The sequence below is a fragment of the Microtus pennsylvanicus genome, chromosome 1 (assembly GCF_037038515.1).
Source record: "Microtus pennsylvanicus isolate mMicPen1 chromosome 1, mMicPen1.hap1, whole genome shotgun sequence".
Taxonomy (NCBI): Eukaryota; Metazoa; Chordata; class Mammalia; order Rodentia; family Cricetidae; genus Microtus; species Microtus pennsylvanicus.
In genome coordinates this window covers 47,856,072-47,880,422 of record NC_134579.1, presented here as the reverse complement: position 1 = coordinate 47,880,422, position 24,351 = coordinate 47,856,072, and the positions used below count along the sequence as shown (strand labels likewise).

General features: G+C 44.4%; 2 protein-coding genes across 4 annotated transcripts in view; both read right to left on the bottom strand.

Annotated features, from left to right (window-relative positions):
• Nucleotides 1-447: 447 nt before the first annotated feature.
• On the bottom strand, nt 448-10,248 carry Gcsam (germinal center associated signaling and motility). Of its 3 annotated transcripts, none has more exons than XM_075955155.1 (6): nt 10,155-10,248; nt 7,008-7,076; nt 4,668-4,724; nt 3,676-3,722; nt 3,126-3,154; nt 448-2,147 (listed from the first exon to the last, which is right to left on the bottom strand). In XM_075955155.1, coding segments are annotated over exons 1-6 (522 nt in total). In that variant the 5' UTR covers nt 10,157-10,248; the 3' UTR covers nt 448-1,829. The 3 variants fall into 3 exon arrangements, with proteins under 3 accessions (XP_075811270.1, XP_075811255.1, XP_075811261.1); XM_075955140.1 differs by lacking the exon at nt 10,155-10,248 and adding an exon at nt 9,627-9,843; XM_075955146.1 differs by lacking the exons at nt 7,008-7,076; nt 10,155-10,248 and adding an exon at nt 9,627-9,843.
• Nucleotides 10,249-15,678: 5,430 nt separating this feature from the next.
• Nucleotides 15,679-24,351, bottom strand: part of Slc9c1 (solute carrier family 9 member C1) — a 76,952-nt gene continuing 68,279 nt past the window's right edge. The window contains exons 25-27 of the mRNA XM_075989568.1: nt 19,544-19,670; nt 17,570-17,633; nt 15,679-15,748 (exon numbers count right to left, since the gene is read on the bottom strand). Of these exons, the coding sequence (XP_075845683.1) occupies nt 15,679-15,748; nt 17,570-17,633; nt 19,544-19,670 (261 nt within the window). The remainder of the gene's footprint in view (nt 15,749-17,569; nt 17,634-19,543; nt 19,671-24,351) is intronic.

The window sequence follows — 24,351 nt, the reverse complement described above, 5'->3', positions numbered from 1 at the left end:
TGAGCGGCTGTGTTTACTCTCAGGGGGCCACTTGGGCTGCTTTATATTCCCTTAGCTATTTATTTGTGTGCATGTGCGTGTGTGTATGCCTTGTCCATGCTGGACAAGGATCCTACTACCGAGCTGCCTCCCTAATGCCTTGCGATGTATTCAGCTTGGAGAACTGAGCAGTTATTAAATACATAGCATCCAGAGCTCGTCTCAACGAACATCTTGCCATTTTAGCATCTCTAAAATTAGGAGAGTGGCCATGAAGTAAATACAATAACACCTTGAGGATGCAGGTGTGAGTGCAGAAATAGTCTAATTTGCTAATAATTGCTTTAGTCTGGGTCATCTCATTTGTGTTTTCATATTTTCCCACCATTTCATTGGTATCTCCTCCTAAAGGGTTGACTCAATGACCAAACATAGTAAATAAATCTCAAGTAAATCACAAACTGTGCTTGTTTAGGGCAAAGGTCTGCAAAATTATTATCCAGACTAGGTTAAATTAAAGGTATTTTTAGCTTTGCAAAGCCCTGGGTCTGTGTTGCAAATCAACTCTATCATGGTTGAGCAACCATAGACAGTAGGCAGACAAATCAGCGTGGCTCATGTTTCAGTAAACCTTTATCTCCAAAGACAGGTGGCGGGTCAGATTTGGTCTGTCTGCTGGTTATGCAGAATTGGCTAATGTAGGGCAGATGCAATTCCAGAAACTCTAAAGAAAAACTGAGTGAAAATAAAGAAGCGAGGCACAGAGGGTGCTCACGGAGAAGGGGTGTGTGTGTGTTATCTTCCCCATGTGGACATTCACACATGCTGGGTTAGTTATGGAGAAATTTACTCTACTCTATATAGTATATAGCAGAAACACAGACTTGGAAGCTAGAGTAAGGTTCTGCACTAATGCTAACAAAGTACCTTTGGGCAAATTATGATCTCCCAGTCAAAAAGAGAAGATGGTGGGATCAAAGTTTCGTCAGTGGCCTTTCTCCTCCATTGTTCTCTGATACTGTGGTGATTCTACTGAGGTTTTTGCTTGCCTGTTTGTTTGTTTTGTTTGGTGAGGCAGGGTTTCTCTGTGTAGCCCTGGCTGCTCTAGAACTCACTCTGTAGACCAGGGTAGATTCTTCTGAGATGTATGTGAAGGCATTTGAACTCTCTCTTTATGGTAGATCACTTGCCTAGCATGGATGAGGTTCTGGAGATGACTTCCGGTACCGTAAAAGGAAAACAATTGTGAGGGGGAAAATCAGTGTTTGAAAATGTAATTTAAAATTATATTAACAATAATCATACAGGAAATTATAAGCCATTGGGACCGTGAGGGAAAGCACACCAAGTAGGACATGTCTTGGGACCATGGAGTAAAAGGAATATTGGAGGTTGCATAGCAAGTGATGCTGAGCTGGAATTTCACAATAATGAGGGAATTCCCCCTGGGGACATGCAACATGATGAGTAAGCTTCCTCTGGCGTCAGAAAACAGTTGTGGGGATAATTTATAAGAACTGAGTGAGAAGAGAGGAGCCTCTTGCGGTACTCCCAGGTGTAGATATGGGGAGCCCTTCCTACCACAGAATATTTTTAACATCACTTAGAAACAAGAGTGATGTTCAAGACAACTGACTAATTTTTGAATGTTGACCACTGTCAGTCTCTATAAGGCTTTGTGGTTTGCAGTCTGCCCTGCCAAGGTCCTCCAGAAGAAATAAGCTAAGGATCATTATGCCCTATGACCGCTTCAACTAGTGTCCCCAAACCCTAAGTTTATCTGTCATCAAACAGGGTCCTTAACTCCACCTTTGATCTGTCAGTGCTAAACAAACTCTAATCTAGTCACATCATTTTAGATGAGAAAAGTGAGTCTCAAAGGCAGTTGTAAATGGCCGTGGCTGTTGAGGGGCATGAGACGGGAGTGTGCTGGGCACAAGAAGTTCATATTCATCCTCTGTGGAAGGTGGGGACTGAGGGGTGGGAGAGAAACGGAGAACGGAATACTCAGTCTCTGCTCCTCTTGAAGACTCTCTGTGTCTCTCAGTCAGGCTGGAGACGTTCTCATAGAACCCCTCAGCAGAGGTGCCTGGCGGTCTTCCTCCGAGGGCCTTGTGATCAACAAGCACATAGCATAGCTCCTCTGTGTACATCTGGCTAGCATTGTCCTGCAGGTCAAAGGAGAGTCGTCATAAAGAGCTGACCTCTTTCCGTTCCATTTATACCTCAGTGACCACACGGGCCTGATGGGGGAGATTCTGTCTTCCACCACCACCACTTCCTCCGTTTCATGGCCATCTTTTCTAAATGGCTGCAGTGGCATTCCAAACGCTAAACTAGAAGATGGAGTGTTCATGTTACCCAAAGTATATAGCTAACCTCGTGTGTCTTTTTTTGACATGTTCCCTAGTGACCCTTGGCCACTTTGTGTGCTTCCCTTGGGTTAGATAATATTTAATTACTCATCAAGAGATCATTATTATTATTGTAGTCATCATTTGAGATAGGGTCTCATGTATTCCAGTCAATATGTAGCAGAGGATGACCTTGAACTTCTAGTCCTCTTATTTTTATCGTATGAGAACCATGGGGACATGTATGTCACCACATTCAGCGTATCCTGTGCTGGGATCAAACCCAAGACTTCATGCATATGAGATCAGCACTCTCCACACACTGAACAACACCCACAGGCTCCCTATTTGCAGATTACTGTATTAATAATTCAAAGCAAGGTCTGACTAATGGTGGATTCTCAGGAGCTAAAAATCAAAAGCAGCAACGCACAGTGAAAAGCATGTTGCTGCAGGAGCGGGACTGGAGTTTGGATGCTGGCTCTGCCGTTTCTCAGAAGTCTGGATTCAGAGACTATCACTCAAGCTCTCAGGCTTAGTAACCGGGAAGTGAGAAGACTAACACAGTAATACAACAATATGGGTAACTGAGACAGCTCCATGAGATGTCTGTCAAACACTCAGCATATGGCCCGTCATCAACAAAGTGCTCAGCAAATGTTAGTTCTCTCTAGTCAGTTACACAACAGGATTGCTGCTGTCCCTGCCACCAGGCTCTGCAAATAACTGTGGGATCCCGCCCTGGCATCTACAGTGTTCCTTCCATCTTGCGATCAGAAGGGCTCTTATTACCTGCATAGGAGCTGAAGTCATCTCTTTATCTGCAGAAAGAAAATAGGCTCAATGAATTTCAGCTTGGAAAAAGACTCCAGGGGGTGGGGCTAGGGTGTTGGCAGTCAGACAGCTAACAGACAGCTAGAGTAGTCTAAAGAAGCCCATAATGAACAAGGGTCTCTAAAGTACAGAGAAAGGACATTTTAAAAATGTAAGTCCAGCTGGGCGGTGGTGGCACACGCCTTTAATCCCAGCACTGGGGAGGCAGAGGCAGGTGGATCTCTGTGAGTTCGAGGCCAACCTGGTCTACAAGAGCTAGTTCCGGGACTGGCACCAAAGCTACAGAGAAACCCTGTCTCGAAAAACCAAAAATAAAATAAAATAAAATAAAAAAATAAAAATGTAAGTCCATCAAGAGTAAAAATGAAGGGGAAATGATGATTTATTTTGCTGGGCATTGTGGTGCCCACCTTTGATCCCAGAATTCGGAAGGTGGAGAAAGTTCTAGGATATTCAGGGCTGTTCCATAGAAAACCCTATCTCAAAACAAAACAAAACAATGACATACTTTGCTTTGGGGATTCCTTTCTGGCTTTAAATGTCCTTAGGTTTTTCCTGCAAGAAAAGAATATAGATGGATTGTTTTAATATTCAGAAAGCCTTAAGCATTATATTATGAAACTTCAATTTCTATCATTGGTAATTGGCATTTCTTATTCTTTTTTTTATAATACTTCTTTCAACAATAGGATTGAAAGAATAAGAAAGAGGAAAAATGTAAGATGCTGTCATGTAAAAGTAAACCCCCCTTTTCCGTCTATATTTTGCAATCTGATATGTGCATATGTGGTGTTAAGAGGTTATATATTTGGAGACTATTTCTGACACAAAGCTCTATTTTGTTTTATATCTTATCAAATATATATTGTTTTATATTTAAATATATATACCTATGTTTTATATTTTATCAAATGGAGGAGCAGGCATTTTTCAATCCCAAGTCTAACCTGTGACACCCCCCCCAAACAAAAACCAAACACTTCCCATTAAAGTACACTGCATAGGGGACCCCCTGGAATTATGATGGGAGCCCATTGTCATCTAGCGGGCAAAGGCCTCCGGGGCTGCTATGCTAAGTCTGGTTAATGTCTCTATTGCTCACGGACTGGTGGCAGGCTAATTTGAGCAGCCCTTTCACTCTCCAGAGTGTCTCAGTTTGGACAACAAGTTATCACCTGGGCTACAGACCGTGCAGAAGGCAGAGACGTGTGCTTCTATACAAGGAACTTGTAGTGCAAAGACTCTCAGTATTAATGGGCAGTTTCGTTCTTACACTCGAGGCTTACCCATGCGAGAAGACGCTACCACCCATGAAACAATTATTCTTGATTCTTACCACACTCTGGATGCTGTTTCCTTGACTGGCTCTCAGTGGGTTTATCTGGATTTGGTACCTGGCTTGGGTATAGCCACGAGGGCGAAGGAGCTCACAGGTATCTTACAAGCCCCATGCTAAAAACACAGATAGGGAGCAATTCACTGGAGCAGTGCTTTACTTACCAAGGAAGGCAGGAACACCCTTCAACGATGTGGCAACAACTCCAGCATCTGGAATAACTGAGAGAAGTAACAGGAAGTTGATGAGTCTGGTTTCTGGAACTTTGTTAACGGTGACTTCTTTCCCCTTGCTGCTTCTATCCTCACGCCTTGGGTGAACTGGACATAGGGCTGTGACACCATCAGTTTCTAAGCAGGGTCAAACCTTCCTGTCTCATTCTCAGCAAGGGACACAAAAAGTTTTAAAACTCACAATTCCAGGGATTTACTTGATGCCTCTCAATGAAGTTTTGCCAGAAAATCAAGGTACGAGTATGCAGACATTTGAGAAATCATCTTGCTTGGGTCCAGCAGCATCTCCAGAGGATGTCACTGAACTCCGACTCTCAATCTCTCCTACATATTCTACACTCCAGCAGACTAATCACATGTCTATCTCCTTCACTAGAATGTGAACTTCACAAGATTGGGAGCTATATTCGTCCTGCCCATCACGGTTTTTGTCACCAATGTATGGCACTCTATCTGATATACAGCAAATTTGTTTTCCACAAATATTTGTTGAAGCTATAGTGAGTAGCTGTGAGCTACCCAGATTCCAATGGAATAGCTAAGTACGAAGGCTTATGATTTTTACAGCAGAAATTGGGAAACGTATTTGGAAGTCAGGCATTTACAATGAAGTCTAAAGCACTGTGCTCCTTTCTGGATTGGAGGGATAGCTGACTACCTACAGGGTTTATCATAAAAGCGCCTCTTTAACACACTACATGTACCAGTTACATTATATAAAGACATTTGGAAAATAGCACTCAAAAATGTGCCCTCAGTGAACTTCCCCAGGAGTTCCCTCAGAAGGAGAACAGAAAGGGCTGGCTATAACCTGTGGCCGTGGCTATGACTACCAGCTTGGGTGAACATCTTAATGGCTTCTGGGTTCTCTGTGCTATCAGAGACTTTGGGGCATGGCCACGGCTCTCTTCCTTAGGTCATTCTTGATGTCCTTTGCTCCCTGTAAATCCTTTGCTTTCCTCTTCTGCTCCTCTTGTTAAAAGGCATCATATGGAGACTCCTGAATAGGCCTAGGGCTAAGAAAACAGGTTCACTAAGGGAACATAAAACTGAGATGAAAGCGGAGGGTAGAGTTGTGAGGTACTGGATTCATACTCTTACTTCTAAAGAAAAATTGAGCCACAATTTAATTTGTAAAATGGGGGTATATGTTCTACTTATTTCATGAAGCCGTTGAGGATCAGACGAAGGTGATGATTTGCAAAAGTGACTTGGAAGTTTTCCTTTTTTAATACATTTCCTGGCAATTCATTCTTGCAATTTAATATGTGTGTCTTGATTTAAGGAGAGCTCAGGTAAGCAAAATAACATCTAAAAATGTGCCCTCTGGTAAACGATCCCTGGAGTTCCCTCAGAAACAGGAAAGGTTGCATTGTGACCTCAAATTAGAGACACAAACCTCTGTGATATCAGAGGGACGCCATCAATCTTGAGTGTCTGTTTTTTCATGAGGACTCTGTCATCAAGTCTATTATTTCTCCTCCTTTGTCCTTGTCTCCCTCCTTTTCTCTCCCTTTCCAATCCTGTGATGTATGTGTTTTAACAGATGGCCAATGATACCCTCGAGATACAGAATTCTCAGCTTGCACTGAAGAGATGCAGCCTTGATTGGGAAGGATCTTAGCATCTTTCCCTCAAACATAGTCATGATTTTTTTTTTAGGTCCTCTCTCAAAAGTGCATCCTGGAACACTATGAAAATGGCTGCTAACTCTGTAGGTTATAGAACAACAGACTTTGCCATAATTGGAATTCTTAGACCTGAGAAACTAGTGCATCGCAAGATTCCTTCCTTAGGAGTTATTTAAAACTAGATACTCAAAAGGCCACCCAGGAAGGATGCATGAAACTGTATTAGTTTCCACAGAACTGGCATAAATACAGGCACCTTTCCACAGGCCTTTCAACCTCTTGTCATGGGAGAATGTATTGAGCTCAGAAATAGGAACTTGAAGCTTAATATGACAAAGCTAACATAGAGATTTGAGTACAAAGGTACTTTATTCCAAAAACAAAGAGACAACAGGATTTCAGATCTTTATTTCAAGCTGTACCAGGGACTTAAGCATCTGATTTCCTGTTGCCAAGGATACACATGGTTCTTAGAATAGCAGGATGTCTCCTGTCCAATGTGGGGAAGTCTTGTTTTCTTTCCTAGTGTTTTCACACTGATTGCCATTGTGGCTGCTACTGGGTCTCCACTGTGAGACTGTGTAGCCCCAGCCCTGATAGGCTTTTTCTTCCTGGGGAGTGGGGTAGCCTATACTCTCACCTGCGTGTCCTCTGCTTGGCATTCTGGAGTCTCAGATTCCAATGTGTCTCCTGAGTGTCCAGCTGCCACCTAAGATGTAAATATCAGAAATGGGCCATGTGTTTTCTCCCATAATTCCCACTATAGTTTTGTGCTTTTACCCAAGCTTTTCATTTCTTCTGTGTATGTGTAGTCTTGGAACCGCCTTACCACTTCCCTCATTGTTTTGGCATTTATTCGTGTCCCCTCCTGAAGCACGGGACGTAGCCCGTTTCAGATCTAACGCCTTATCACTAGAGAAACAGCCCACACCCACAATCTTAAGATAATGTCTGAGAGTCCTCATCACAAGCATGAACGTGCCACCGCACAGGGGAGGACGGAGCCTTTCTGTTCCTTCTCTATTTGCTGCAGTTCCAGGGGCTGCACACAAGCAATGGCTTCTATGAGACACTATCTTTTCCAGAAATCCAGAGAACAAGGGAGAGTAGAAGGGGAAATAAACATTAAATAAAGATAATTAAATTCATTCCCTGTTTGGATTTGATGCCTCTTTAGTCATTCTTTTTCCATTTTCTGGAAGTTGAGGGTGTGGAGAAATAAACTTGGTGAGTACTTCCTAGTATACGTCCGCCTTTCTATGTAGTAGACTCCATTCAGTTTCAGAGGAAGTCCACTGGTTGATAGTATTGTCCCATCATTTATTAACAAGGGAAGCGGGGACAAAATCTAGGCAGTTTGTTCCAGGATCTTTGTCCCAAGACCTCGGGCTCTCCTTGTGGGGAGAGATGGTTTTCATCCTATGATCTGCAGAGGCATGGTAAGGAGTGTGCCCACACAGGTACCAGAGGAAAGATGGACAAGAGATGTCAGTTGATGTAAAACAACAACTTCAATTAGCCGGGGAATGAGGACGCTGGGGAATTTATTTAAGGACACAATGAGATCTGAACCACGGGCTGAATGTATAGGAATAAATGTAAATTCCTAAAGCCACACGAGGAAAGGAGAGTGTGAGCTGGTCAGGAAAGACTGCAGTCAAAGGCACCCAAGCAATTTCCAGAGTGAATTCAATCATCTCTAAAATGTAACGGACGCAGCATCATACAAATCTAGCCACTGAGTAGAAAATTATTGTTTTTGCATATTTATGAGAAGAGCTCATTTAAAAAATACAGAGGGCTTTTCACTTTAGAAACAAAATAGAGTAAACCCCAAACAAAAATTGAAGGAAGGCATTACTGGCTCTCCTTAGGTAAAGACACACAAATGACTGGTGGACACAGGACTAGATACAGGAATAAAGACTGTGTATGTAACGCTGCAACTGTTAGTGTGAACACCAGCTCATTCCATCTTCTCCTACCTGTATCTCTATATTTTCATCTCTCTCACAATCAATATACATCAGTGTCCCAACACAACCCCGCAGCAAGGTTCTGAGACTCGAAAGTGCGTGTGTGTCATCCATCACTACATCCTCGTCTATACTGATCTCCATTGTCTTTCCTCTCTCCTCAGGGATGCTTCCAGCCATCCAGCTAGCACTTACTGTGCACCTGTTGTGTGCCAGGAACAAAGGCAGGAGCCAGGACTTCCCAGAGCAAAGAGCGGAAAGTAAAAGGCAATCCTTACATTAGCAGCATTCACAAAGAGATATAACGGCAGGCAGTAATTATAGAAGGCCATTAGCAAGTGGAGGAGGTAGAAGAGAGTCCGGGGCAAACACTCAGGTAAGGCTGGCTCTCAGAAAACTACACAGACACTCCCAAGTCTCCTTGGGTAAGTGGTGTTTTTGCAGGACCTCATTCGTCTATATTCCCCTTTATATGCTATGTGAGACCACAGCAGCAAGCACAATCTGGGAAGACGCCCTGCCAGCTTACTCTCTATAGATCACCTCACTTCATACCATAGAAATTCCTTTATTTCTGGTGATAGAAATTTTCTTTACGTGTGTTTGCTTTGATTGAATGAAAACGATGAGCTGAAAACCGAAATTAGCCTCCCATCAATGAACCCTTCTCTGTCAGGGACTATGCAGGTAGCTGCCATCCACACTAAGAACCTCTGGGTAGGATTACACTATTATTTCCATTTAAAGTGAGGAGAACAGCCCTGCTGTGGTAGCCCACACATTTAATCCCAGCTTAAGGCCAGCCTGGTCTACCAAACAAGTTCCAGGACAGCCAGGGCTATGCAGTGAAACCCTGTCTCAAAAACCCATCCCCAAAGCCAAAACAAACAACAACAAAATAAAAGTGACCGATGTCCAGGAAGGTAAGTCTTTTCCCTAATGTCATGACCCTCCTTAACCTGCTTGTAAATGAACCAACTGAAGCCTCATGGTGGCAGGGAATGTCTATTTATTTTAAATTTATAAAGAATCCCCGAAAGGGTGGATGCTCATGAACATATTTCGGAACATCAAGAGTCCATGAGAGCGTCCCTGAGATGGAGACATTTCAACCATTCTCCTCCAGCAGGAGGTAAAACCTGCAAGAAAGTCACCTGGTGTGCGGCTCAGGAGGTGAAGAATTCTTGTCACACTCCTTTCCCGGTCCCCTCACCCTAAGAGTAGTCCTCCTTTTCTCTTTCACCACCGGGCCAGATCCCTGGTCTCCCAGAAAGAGAACTCACCCGATTTTCCTCTGTAGACAGTTCCCCATCAGACTTCTCAGCCCCTTCCCCGAGTGTGTTCCTATTTCCTTCTCAAAGGTCTTGCACCTTACTCTTTGGGGCAGCTTCCAACTCACAGCAGGGCACAGCAGCTCTGACCAGCTGCAGACTGTCAAAAGGAGGAGGCGCCTGCCTGCAGGAGGAGGAAGAGGGCTGGGGGAGCGTGAGAGGCACATGCACAAAGAATATTCTGAAAGCCAGTCAAAACCCTGCTGCACCAAGCTATTAACCAAACCGGAAACTGCTGGTCAGGGAGACTCCAGGGTTGTGGTTGCAGAGGGGCTAGTTTTTCATGGCAGACACCCGCATTTATTAAATCACTGCTTCGGGGAAGACAAATGGGGGAGGACCTTGGTAAACAAGTAAACAACAAAACCGAAAAAAAAAACCCTGCAAAACAACAACAAAAACCCCAGAATCAAGCCACAGTCTGGCTGGACATACATATATACACACATATATATATTATTAGTTTATATACACACACACATTCTGACTTAAATAAAACTTTCCCATCTTGGGCGGCAATGCTCCTTCCAAGAGCCGAAGACCATTGAACAAAAACTGCAACACCACACACGAGAAGACCTCTTCTGAGTTGTTGGTCAGGACTCTCAAAGAGACTCCCCAGACACACAGCCTATTGCTATTGCCCTTGGCTGCCCCCTGAAGGCGGAAGGTAAGTCCTTATTGCTGAAGACGCCTTGCACTTCAGATGGCCCAGACACCACTGATCTGGAGCAGACCTGAATGCCTCTTCCCTGAGGACTAACTCTTATGGTGCAGAAGGCACCATGTAGGCTTCCAAAGGAGGGAGGTAGCCATCAGTCCTACCTAGATACTAATGTCTATGTATCTACGAATCACACGATGACCAGCATAGCACAATAGTTTTAAGTGTGCCACAGTGGCACACATAACGTGGTGGTGACCAACAGCTCTCTAGTTGGACCTCAGAGCCACTCAACAAGAGGGAGACCATGCCTGGTACTGGAAACCTAGCCCACTCCCCAGAGCTAGTGAAGTCATGGATCTTGGAAGTCTTTATGTAAACCAATAAGGCACATTTTGTATACAGAAAAACAGGCTTTCCAAATACGTCAGCAGGCCCGTGTTTAAGTATTTTTTCCAGGTTGAAAGTATAACCTCTAAGAATCTGGATTCTGGATATAAAATTTTATGTCAATTCACACATCACTCGCTAAAAATTCACAAATAAAATACAGCTCTGAAGGCAGTGGATGGATGAAAACACGTTATATGCACACCGTGGAATATCGCCTGGCGGTGAAAACACGTTATATGCACACCGTGGAATATCGCCTGGCGGTGAAAACACGTTATATGCACACGGTGGAGTATCGCCTGGCGGTGAACGGATGAAAACACGTTATATGCACACGGTGGAGTATCGCCTGGCGGTGAACGGATGAAAACACGTTATATGCACACGGTGGAATATCGCCTGGCGGTGAACGGATGAAAACACGTTATATGCACACCGTGGAATATCGCCTGGCGGTGAATGGATGAAAACACGTTATATGCACACGGTGGAATATCGCCTGGTGAATGGATGAAAACACGTTATATGCACACGGTGGAATATCGCCTGGCGGTGAAAACACGTTATATGCACACCGTGGAATATCGCCTGGCGGTGAATGGATGAAAACACGTTATATGCACACCGTGGAATATCGCCTGGCGGTGAATGGATGAAAGCACGTTATATGCACACGGTGGAATATCGCCTGGTGAATGGATGAAAACACGTTATATGCACACGGTGGAATATCGCCTGGTGAATGGATGAAAACACGTTATATGCACACGGTGGAATATCGCCTGGTGAATGGATGAAAACACGTTATATGCACACGGTGGAATATCGCCTGGCGGTGAAAACACGTTATATGCACACCGTGGAATATCGCCTGGCGGTGAATGGATGAAAACACGTTATATGCACACCGTGGAGTATCGCCTGGCGGTGAATGGATGAAAACACGTTATATGCACACCGTGGAGTATCGCCTGGCGGTGAAAAGAACGGACCCCTGGGTTACAGAACAATGAGAATAATTCTGAGCGCATTACCTGACAGAAAGAAACCAGAGCTGCAATGGGTTTGTGACTTTCCGGACAAGGCAAGACTAGGAGCAGAAAGCGGGAATACCTACCAGGAGCACCCCACCTACCTCTAATACACACAGGTGGCACTAATTCATGTCAGGGGGGATTTTGATCTTGGTCTTGACTGTAGTGGCTGTGTGTTTATGCCTTCCTCGTTCTTCACAGAATGGTACCAAGGGGGGATTAACTGTATAGAAATTATATTGCAATAGAGAAAAAGCTTAAAATGAATTCTCAGACTACAATCTTGTTTTTTCTTCATTGCTTTATTTTTTCTTCAATCTTGTTTATGATGGTTATTTTTTGTTTAGTTATTCATTCATTCACTCATCCCTTCCACAAGTATATGGTGAGAACCTACTGTGTGCTGAGCACCTTGGGCTCAACAGTGAGCAAAGCAGAGGGAAAAATACTTCTTTATTTGGTCATATCTAAAGCCAACAGCAGGATGGGAACCGTCTTAGTTGCTGTTCTATTGCTGTGAGAGATAGGTGAGCAAAAACAAAGCAACTCTTACAGGAGAAGAAAGCGTTCAATTGTGGGCTCGCTTATAGTTCCAGGGGACTCATCACAGTGGGAAGCAAACAGGCGAGGCACTGGAGCAGTAGCTGAGAATTTTCCAACCTGATCTCTAGGCAGCAGATACAGAGGAGGACGTCGTCTCTCCTGGCATTTTGAAAGCGCAAAACCCAGCCCCAGCGACACACCTGCTTCACGGTCACACTTACTCCAATAAGGCCACACCTCTGAATCCTTCCCAGTTATTGACAGTGGCTGTATAATGACTAGAGGTGGATGTACTAGAGGTGGGGACTGCAAATCAATCTTGAGTCTCAGTTTTCAGGCGTCAGTTTTATTCCGACCACTAGGTGGAGGCATTGAGCTGTGGAAGTGTCAGATACTGGCCAAGGAAATGGTGTTGATTTTGCATGAGGTGGGGCACTGTTTAGTGTGGTCCAGACTTTGTGCTAAACTCTCCCCACTGCACAGAAGAAACTGCTGCAACTCCAAAAAGAAATCTAAGCCATCCTCTCCTTATTCCCATTAGTGTTTACTTCAGTACTTAATATCCCTGAGAAATTGTGTGCTCTGAACTGTGAGTAAAAACCTCAATATTTATACACAAGTGAGCATGAAATTAGAAGATTTAGGAGATCTTCGCACTTTACTATTTATTGTTTGTCGTTGTGTAGGGGAGTTAAGAGCCAATGTAAAAATGGTACCATGATACTTTCATATTATAAGGTAACGAGATCAGAATAACCATTGGTTACCGGATTTGTGAGAGTCCCACACTCCAGCAATTTCTTTATGTGAGAATTCTGTGGTTATCTCAGAATCATTTCCTGCCTTTTTCAGCTGAGTAAGGATGAAAGAGCCTCTCGTGCCCTACCCAGGCCTGACCCTGCGCATTCTTTGAGAGCTCCGGGTGTGGCAGGGAGCTACCCTTTGGTGACAGGATCGTTTCTTACATCAGTGTCTCATGTAGGGAGGGCTTTACAGTCCAGCCAGACACCGACAGTCCCTGAAACTGTGGCTGAATACCTCTCTTCAGTAGCCTGGTTTTCCAAACTAGAATCCAGACAATCTAAGCAGCATGACAATGGGATTAAACGAGTTCACGACTATCAGGTAGAAATACACAGTGAAGCTGTGACATGGAGTAATTCAGCCCTGCTCTCTTAAGGTCCATGGCTTCCTCTGCAAAATGAGGGTTCCTCCGCTTCTAAAACACGTGTGATGTCCTCATGAGCTGTTGGAAGAGAACACTTCTTCCCTGTCCTGATGCTTAGCTCAGACTGAGAGGGGACTCTCCTCCCCTTGTTCTGATGCTTGGCTCAGACTGAGAGGGGACTCTCCTCTCCTTGTTCTGATGCTTGGCTCAGACTAGAGGGGACTCTCCTTCCCTTGTTCTGATGCTTGGCTCAGACTGAGAGGGGACTCTCCTTCCCTTGTTCTGATGCTTGGCTCAGACTGAGAGGGGACTCTCCATCCCTTGTTCTGATGCTTGGCTCAGACTGAGAGGGGACTCTCCTTCCCTTGTTCTGATGCTTGGCTCAGACTGAGAGGGGACTCTCCTCCCCTTGTTCTGATGCTTGGCTCAGACTGAGAGGGGACTCTCCTCCCCTTGTTCTGATGCTTGGCTCAGACTGAGAGGGGACTCTCCATCCCTTGTCTTTGCAGTCTTCAGCTGCCTCCTGCTGTTCACTCGACCAGGCTGCATATCTGTGCTGATGGAAGTAGAACGTGGGTAGTCTCTGGGCAGTGGGTAGTCTCTGTGCAGTGGGTAGTCTCTGTGTAATTCTCCTTTTATTTGGGGCATGGATTAACCCTTAGACATCCCAGATGTTCCTCTATTCCCAGATGTGCACCAAACTTAATGCCAGATGTCTGCAATAGTCCATTTCCAGTTCTATCAAGGAGAAGGTAACCACATTCTTCTGTTGGCTCCAACAATAATGGTGTGTGTGTGTGTGTGTGCACATGTTTGTGTGTTTACATCTACCTGTGTGTGTATACGCATGCAAGTGTGTGCTTTACTATCTTAATTCTTTTACTTAATTCTTCCTCAGCCAAGAAGGCAGAAGCAGATTAATGCAGTCTCTGAAACAATACTGCAAGCTGGTTAGTCACTAATACTGGGAAAGGTTGGTTGAGGTTCCCAAGAGGATCAGATCTGTCCGCGACAGGGACATCTACACTTGGCTCCTCTGTCTCCAAGACAAATTGTTGCCATAACATTCATAATTCCCAACGCTTGATCCTAAAGATAGGCATTGAAATTTTTATTAATTCTTCAGTTTTTCATTTAGGGTTGTCCATACTGGAAGAATGTACCAGCTTATTTTCGACTCCCCATTCTGTCTCCTAGAAACTGTGAGGTTTTTTGTAAATTACTCAAAATTTCTGTCTTCCTTTGGTCTCCCATAAATGGTATAAAAAATACATCTACGTTGTTGTATCAATTTTATAATGATCAAGTTCCAGAGTAACATACAGTGAAACATGTCACGCACCCTAGTTTTTTAAATTTATTCTTCTCTCTTATATTACATCCTGACAGCAGTTTCCCGTCTCTCCTCTCCTCCCAGTCTCCCCTCCCAACTTCCCTTTCTTCCAGATCCACTCTTCCTCAGTTTTCTTCAGAAAAAAGCAGGCCTCCCAGGAATACCAACCAATCCTGGCATAACAAGTTACAATAAAACAGGGCACATACTTTTGTATCAAGGCTGTACAAAGCAACCCAATATGAGGAAAAGGGTTCCAAAAGCAGACAAAAGAGTCAGACACAGTCCCCGTTGCCACTGTTAGGAGTCCCACAAAACACCATGCTACATAATCATAGTTTCAAATGTTCCTGGGACAAAACCTAGAATCACCGGATAAATCCCTCTCCATTGAGGGATTGTCTAGATCAAGCTGGGCGGTCGACATGTCTGTTAGGGACACTTTTGGTTGTTAACTGAGTTGGAAAGGTCTGGCCTGAATGTGCTCGCACCATCTCATGGGGTGGGCCCTGAACTAGGAGAGAAGGAAGCGGGTTGAGTGAGCTCCCTCTCTGCTCTTCGCTGTAGACATCCTTTGACGACCTGCACGAAAAGGGAGGAACCGGGAGCCAGTGATGTGGCATTTTGATAGCAGTGGTCAGATAGAGAGAGGAAACCAGGAGGATGGAAAGTCTTAGAGTCTTAAAGTTACCGCCTCCCTCCCCGGTCTGACTCTAGAAACCCCAGCATTTGGAGAGTCGGTTGGCTTGTGGGAGACTCTTTAATTCACACTGTCACACAAAGGGCACATGAACTCTGGCTTGTCTCTGTCTCCAGGAATAGACGTTTTCCGGTCATGTTGAGTAGCTTAGGCCGCTTGCTGAACCTCTTTACAGGTTGTTACTAGGAGACGTCTTAGATGCTAGCATTGTGTTTGAGCACCGCACCGTTTTCTTGCTTCTAAAAATGGATATTGAAACAGAAGTCAAATTTCGAATCTTTTAACAAGGCATGACTGCTTTGGCAGCTTGATACTACCTAGAGTCATCCGAGAAGACAGTCTCAACAAGGGATTATCTACAGCGGGGTGTCTCATGCCCATGTCTATGTGGCACCGCCTCAATTAAGTCACTTGGTGAGAAGGATTCAGCCTACTGTGGGCGGTTCCATTCCTTTGGCAGGGGTTCCTGAGCTCCTCAGTAGAGAAATTGAGCTGAGCATGAGCAGGAGAGTGTAAATGCATTTATTTCTTCCTGCTCTTAAGTGTGGGTATGATGTGACGTGCCTGCCTTTACTCTTCCTCAAAGATAGATATAAAATTATAAGATGAAGTAAATTCCTTTCTTCCCTAAGTTGCTTTTTGTTGGTAATCTGTCACAGTAAAAAGGAAAGTAGAACCCAAGGGTTTGCTAGACAGAGGAGGACTGGTGTGGGATGTGATGCAGGGCAGAGGAGCCAGGATGGGGACTCTTGCCATGGTCATTGATATTCCATCTCATAGGACCAGGACAGGGCAATCTGGATGTTGTGACAGAGCTTTGAAGGGCCATCTCGCCTTGTCAGGGAAAACCATATTCTGGCGTGACAAGAGGGCTGGCCCAACATAGCCAAACATCTGATACGTGGGAATAAAACATCTCTTGACAACACAACTTGATGGTTCTCTACATGGTCTACTGGCTGGTGTTTCTGTCTTTTAATGAACCCTCACCTTCTCAATGCTGTTGCTTAAAGCAGGAAAGAAAAGAGAGAAAGGTCACACTGTAACTTCCTGTCTCTACTTCTCAAGGGCTAGAATTGCAAGTGTGTGACATTTTTAATTGCTGTATAAGCACCATCCTTTAAACAAGTACAAGAAAAACACTAGCTTACCTGACTCCCTTTCTGTCGCCCAGACACCATGAAAGAGGATGAGTCCCATAGGCTTGGCTGGCTAACCATGGAGCTGACACTGTGCTCCAGAATTACCTTCTATTTTTACCTTAACTGGCTTCCTTACCTTTTTGTTTTGTTTTGTTTTGTTTTTAATCAAAGTTTCCTTTTGCTCTTCTGGGCCTAGCGAGACTGGTATGGGGCTTTCTGAGAAATTCAGTTTTTGTCCAGGACAGAGGCGATTAGAATGTTTAATACTGTGCACTGTGTTCATCCAAACTATGATGCACTAGGGCAGTTGTTCTCAACCTTCCTAACACTGCAACCCTTTTAATATAGTTCTTTATGCCATGGTGACCCCAACAATAAAATTATTCAGTTGCTACTTCATAACTGTAATTTGGTACTGTTATGAACTTTAATGTAAGTATCTCTATTTTTCGATGGTCTTAGGTGACCGCAGTAAAAGGGATCAGTTAACCCTCAAAGGGATCATGCATGACCCACAGGTTGAGAACCAGTGCTCTAGGGGCAGCCTGCTTTTAGACTGGGGAATTCTCGTCTTTGCAGAGGTCTTTGTGGCAGCCTTGGGATCTGACCAACGTCAGCACACAACAAAGTGAAGGGGCTCAGATTAAATTAAAAAAACATCCTTGCTGATGCTTGCATGCGAATATGATTCAAGACAAGCATTCTGCCATCTCTTGAACTTGCTAGTCATTTGCATATTGTTTATATGAAAGTATATTAACAATGGCTATTATACATTGGGCAAAGAGAAACTTTTCATACCCAAGTCTATAAAGTGACTGTAAGGCAACGTCCTCCAGGATAAGAGAAATGCATGGGTTCTTTTCATAAGTTGCAGATTCTCTTTTAGCTCAATAAAACATGAAAAATTGTTCTCACGTTACCTCTGCCTTGGCATTCTTCTCTTCTTCAGAGGTCTCCTCCATGGTTTCAAGTGATTCTTCTACAAAGGAAGATGGGTTACTTCATCACTGGGGCGAGTCACACTTTTAAGTAGGTTAACTATCAAACTAGATCACATTTAAATTTCAGACACCCCGGATCTGTTATCTGACATTTTTCTGGGGGAAAAATCCTTTATTTGAAAATCTCTTCTATATTATAAATTATTAGATAATAAAACTTTTATATTAATATGTATTAGGAGTGTCCATGAAAGCAGAAAGGTCCCATATGAGAGCAAAAAAGCAGCCATGCTTTCTTGGAGTTTTTAGTTAGCAGAAAGTGCAGGCAAATAAACACAGAAGCAAGGATAGTGTTGAAAACATAATGGGGGGAAAGGAGAGAGAGAGAGAGAGAGAGAGAGAGAGAGAGAGAGAGAGAGAGAGAGAGAGAGAGATTGAAAAGGTAAGGTGTGGTAAGTCCATGAATGGAGAGATGTGGGGTAGGCTTGAGGGAAGTAGGAACAAGGAAGAAGGAGCACTCTGTGAAAACACCCAAGAATTAGAGACCACTTTCTTTCTTTTAGGGGAACTGTTGGTTAACTAGTGTGTTTAGGGTTTTGGGATTTTGGAGAAGCGGTGGCAGTTGCAGAGAAAGCAGATGATAACAGCCTCAGGACCATAATCCACAGTCAAGTGATCCTATGGTCAGTAGGAACCCATAAGATGGCAGGATTTTATGTCCACAGCGATGCAAAGATTTGGGGACTGGAGAGGAGGCCTAGCAGTTACGAGTGTGTACTGTTCTCCCAGAGAGCAGAGTTTGCTGCCCTGCACTCAGGCTGGGCAGTTCACAATGGCCGACAGCTCCAGCTCCAGTGAGATCCTCCATCTCTGCCTGCCTTGGGCAACTACACACACATGAACATAACCACACACAGGCACACACACACACACACACACACACACACACACACACACATACACACACACACACACGCTTCATTAAAATACATTTAAAAGCTTTGAGAGTACATCATTATAACACAATAAAGACAAAATGCACTTAGAATTAACAGCATAGTATTGACAGTTTTACTTGACATATACCACAGGTCTTTTTCACATTGTAACATGGAAATGTATTATTATAGTGAATATGTAATATTTAGTCTTGCTGATTAAATTGTTAAATAGTAATTTATTATTAACTAATTCATTATTATTTTAGATTACATATATAATATTTTATTATTTAATTTATTATTTAATAGTAATTTATTATATAAATTATTCTCTCTCTCCCTCTGTCTGCTCTTCTTCTGGAGAGGCAGCTTCTGCCTCTCTCTCCCTTCTCTCCCTTCTCCCCCTTCTCCCCCTTCTCTCCTTCCCTTTTCCCTCCCTAACCCACTAAATAACCTCTATACCCAAACTCTCTCTGCATGGTGTATCTATCTGTCTGTCTCCTACCAAGGCCTCAAGCCACCTGCCAGGGGACCCGCTGAGTTCTCCATGGTCCCCATGGGACCGTTTCCCATCACCTCTTTATAAATGATAACATTGGTACATGACATGGCCAGGCTCTCTCCATGTTCCCTCCCATCCACTGGTGGCCAGCTGAGGACACATGGGGACCCTGGACTCGGACCACTTTCCAACATCCTGTGCCTGCTTCATCTCAGGCTTCTGAATCCATGATATCATACCCCCCAACCCCCCATAAAAATCTATGGCATCAGAGGAGGTAAAGACCAGAGTGAAATCTCTGAGACCATGAACTGAAATGGAGTTCTCCTCCTGTAGGTTACTGATTGCAGGTTTTCATCATAGTGATGGGTAATTTAGCATATCAAACATGGCAGATAAAAGAAGTAACTCCAGGCAGAATGCATACACCTGTTCCAAAATGCAGGCATCACTATTTTTTATGAAAAGTAAATTCTTATAATTATGCCAAAGAAATGTAACTGACCTATAGAATCTGGTTTCACTGAAATTCTTCGAGGTGGTATATACTTTTTTACATTCCATCTGAATTTCCTTGCAGCAACTGAGGTTTGAATAATCATTACTTTTGTGAATTCTTCAGTGCCTTGTATCTGAAAGTGGATGAAAGATGCATTGCTTCTGAGTGTATGTTATGTGGTTACCCTGGCAAGCTCGTTTTCTAGGTCCTCAGCCTCCTGACTGCTGGGATGACCAACATTAGGCACCATGCCTTGTTCTGCATGCACACACTTCTTTGATGTATTCAGGCATATTATTTCAGACAGACTTTATGGTAACAGCCCTAACAGTATTCTGTCCTTAGTAGATGAAGACCAAACCACACTAAACACACTGCTGCTTATTCAACAGAGCACTTGAGACATAGTTTCTTTACTAAATATCAGAAACTGCCAGGTTTTGCCTTTTATATGATTAATGATAGATGGTCACTATTGATAACATATCTTTAGGATGAAGTACGGCTCAAAGTCATTCTTAAGGATATTTGGATACAGGGTAAACCCAGTAAGTATTGCTGAAAATGATCATTTCGCAATGTGTTTATTGTAAGCACCATTTAGTGCCTATTCTGTTTTTGAGACATTAAGGGGCTGGTAGGGCCATTCGGCATTTTGACTGACAGCTGACAGACTCTACCTTACATCCTATCGTCTTGAGTTCCGAGTTGTCAGACCCACAGTTTCTGCTCTAGTAACTCTTGTGATCCCAACAAACTCCCCTCTGGCTGCATGGACCACAGCATCCACAAGTGCTGTTCAAGCTTCAGCTCCTGCTTAAGGAGGTCTTGCTCTACTCAACCACCTCTCCAGGCAATTTGCATCAGCTCTGCAACATCCCACTCCAGGAAAAATATGCCTTTGTCAACTGGAGGAGACCATGTTCATCCAGCAGCTATTCTCACAGGGGGCAAGAGATGCAGACCTCCCCAGTGCCAAAGCTATGGCTGGTCATAAAGGATGTAATTGGTGCGTACGAAAGGCTTGTGATTGGTGGAAATAAAAGCTGTGCAAGCACAGGCCTGTGATTAGTATACTACCAGGGTGCCCTAACCCCATTCTGTATATATAATATATACATAGAATACATATACTTATAACGTATGTATATGTATATAAACAAGCTTTCACTAAGTCTCCCACAACAGTGGAGCATTGAATCCAAACATGCTCTCCTATTGTTATCTTATTGCAGATACAGTCAGCAGAGATAGCGGAGAAAAGAATAGAACAGGACCCCGGGAGCAGGGGCAGCAGCCACAAAGCCACTAAAGAGTTGCAGAGAATATCCAAGGCAGAAACCATATGAAGTTAAGAAGGTGACTGACATTGAAAATGCTGTGAAGAGCCAAAGGCAGACATTGGAAGGACAGAAGACAGCAGGCTGTGGTTGCTAGGAGACTGGTTGCTAGGCGGCCAAGGATTATGGAGCTAAGAGTCCAGACATGCAGATCTCACCACAGTAACCCCCCAGCTTTGAATGGTTGGAGCTATAAACCCCTGGTCATGGCATAGACCTCAGGGTCAAAGCTGTCAGTCATAAGGGAGCTACCAGGTGAGAATCCAGGATTTACAGCGGGGTGGCTGAAGTAGTCACAGGCTGGATTTTGACAAGAAGGAATTGACTCAGTAGGTGAAAGGAATTAGCTGTGTCAGGGTCTCAGTGAACAGAGAGAAAACAGGAGTTAGGGAATCAACAAGAAAACCTACAATCACAAAGGCGCTGGCCCCACAATGTTCAGCTAAGTTCACCAAGCTCAGAGTATTTTTGTGTCTATCAGCTTTCCATTTGAAAGAAACTCACCCAAAATAAAACAAGCCTTCTCAAAATTAGTGATAATAATAGCATGCGCATGGCCAGGACGCCTGTTAAGGAATTCCACATAACAGTGTGCTCTCTAGGGTGAAAAGTTTATCTGACCTGACCTTCAACAATGGCCTGAAGACTAGCCAAAGCCTAGCAGATCTTTGTAGGGGGATTTCAGCTCCAGTCAATCAAGGAAGCTGATAAAATCATTTTAATGAATTCTTTTGTGGTTGTCTGCCTGGCTCCCCTACTCCCCACCACCCTTGCCACCACCCTGACAGTGGTTGCACCATTCCCTGGTGACTAAAATGCAGTAAAAACTGCCCAGAAGCTTGCTTTCTATCCCTCGGTCCCAAGTCTATGCTGGAAGTACACATATGTACCTGTTCCATCCCAGCTGTGCACTGTGACTACACACATGTAATGTTCCATCGCAGCTGTGCACTGTGACTACACACATGTACTGTTCCATGCCAGCTGTGCACTGTAACTACACACATGCACCTGTTATACCAGCTGTGCACTGTGAGTACACACATGTACCTGTTATACCAGCTGTGCACTGTGACTACACACATGTACTGTTCCATCCCAGCTGTGCACTGTGACTACACACATGTACTGTTCCATGCCAGCTGTGCACTGTGACTACACACATGTACTGTTCCATACCAGCTGTGCACTGTGACTACACACATGTACCTGTTATACCAGCTGTGATCTGTGACTACACACATGTACTGTTCCATGCCAGCTGTGCACTGTGACTACACACATGTACTGTTCCATGCCAGCTGTGCACTGTGACTACACACATGTACTGTTCCATACCAGCTGTGCACTGTGACTACACACATGTACCTGTTATACCAGCTGTGATCTGTGACTACACACATGTACTGTTCCATGCCAGCTGTGCACTGTGACTACACACATGTACTGTTCCATACCAGCTGTGCACTGTGACTACACACATGTAATGTTCCATGCCAGCTGTGCACTGTGAGTACACACATGCACCTGTTCCATGCCAGCTGTGCACTGTGACTACACACATGTACCTGTTATACCAGCTGTGCACTGTGACTACACACATGTACTGTTCCATGCAAGCTGTGCACTGTGAGTACACACATGTACTGTTCCATGCCAGCTGTGCACTGTGAGTACACACATGTACTGTTCCATGCCAGCTGTGCACTGTGAGTACACACATGTACTGTTCCATGCCAGCTGTGCACTGTGACTACACACATGTACTGTTCCATGCCAGCTGTGCACTGTGAGTACACACATGTACTGTTCCATGCCAGCTGTGATCTGTGACTACACACATGTACTGTTCCATGCCAGCTGTGCACTGTGACTACACACATGTACTGTTCCATGCCAGCTGTGCACTGTGAGTACACACATGCACCTGTTCCATGCCAGCTGTGCACTGTGACTACACACATGTACTGTTCCATACCAGCTGTGCACTGTGACTACACACATGTACCTGTTATACCAGCGGTGCACTGTGACTACACACATGTACTGTTCCATGCCAGCTGTGCACTGTAACTACACACATGCACCTGTTATACCAGCTGTGCACTGTGACTACACACATGTACCTGTTATACCAGCTGTGCACTGTGAGTACACACATGTACCTGTTATACCAGCTGTGCACTGTGACTACACACATGTACCTGTTATACCAGCTGTGCACTCTGAGTACACATATGTACCTGTTCCACACCAGCTGTGAACTGTGACTACACACATGTACTATTCCATGCCAGCTGTTCACTGTGACTACACACATGTACCTGTTCCATGCCAGCTGTGAACTATGACTACACACATGTACTGTTCCATGCCAGCTGTGCACTGTGAGTACACACATGTACCTGTTATACCAGCTGTGATCTGTGACTACACACATGTACTGTTCCATGCCAGCTGTGCACTGTGACTACACACATGTACTGTTCCATCCCAGCTGTGCACTGTGACTACACACATGCACCTGTTCCATCCCAGCTGTGCACTGTGACTACACACATGCACCTGTTCCATCCCAGCTGTGCACTGTGACTACACACATGTACCTGTTCCATGCCAGCTGTGCACTGTGACTACACACATGTACCTGTTATCCCAGCTGTGCACTGTGAGTACACATATGTACCTGTTCCACACCAGCTGTGCACTGTGACTACACACATGTACCTGTTATCCCAGCTGTGCACTGTGAGTACACATATGTACCTGTTCCACACCAGCTGTGCACTGTGACTACACACATGTACCTGTTCCACGCCAGCTGTGCACTGTGACTACCTGCTGATTTTCACGGGACTAATGTCCTGTGGGCCGTCACATTGGTCTTGCTCACTGTGCTATTCTAGCTGTGCTCCTGTGTATCGCAGCTGCCTGGAATGTATCTGAATGCACCCGTGGCTAATGGAACTGATTTCTGTGTCTCTCTGATTCACTTCCTGTAGTTCTCTTTCACATGTCCCCAATTCCTCCCAGATTGTGCCTCTTGTACTCTCTGTCCGCTGTGTACAAATGCATACCCACACTCGCACACACAAAGATTCTCTCTGACTTTGCATCTGGCTCGGATTGTCCTTTTGAACTCCTAACAGTTTAAAGGGGCAGTGCTCGCTTTTATGTTCATTTTCTGAGCCAGAGGAAACCATCTGCCACTCTGGTTAGTGGGGTTTGTCAGAACCTTCCAGAGTACTGCTGGCACAGTCCTTCTGAAACGTATGAATGAAACTAGTGGGTCTCACAGAAGTAAAATGTAACTGTGGCCGAAATTCTGCACCTTGGTGTGTTTCGTTGGCTTTGACAGTGGATGGACAAAGCTCGCCTCTAGGGCACTGAATGCAAATGCAGTCAATGAACACTCGTGCGTGTGTGTGAGTGCACACAGGTGTGGATGAGCATGCGATTGTGGGGATGGAGGGA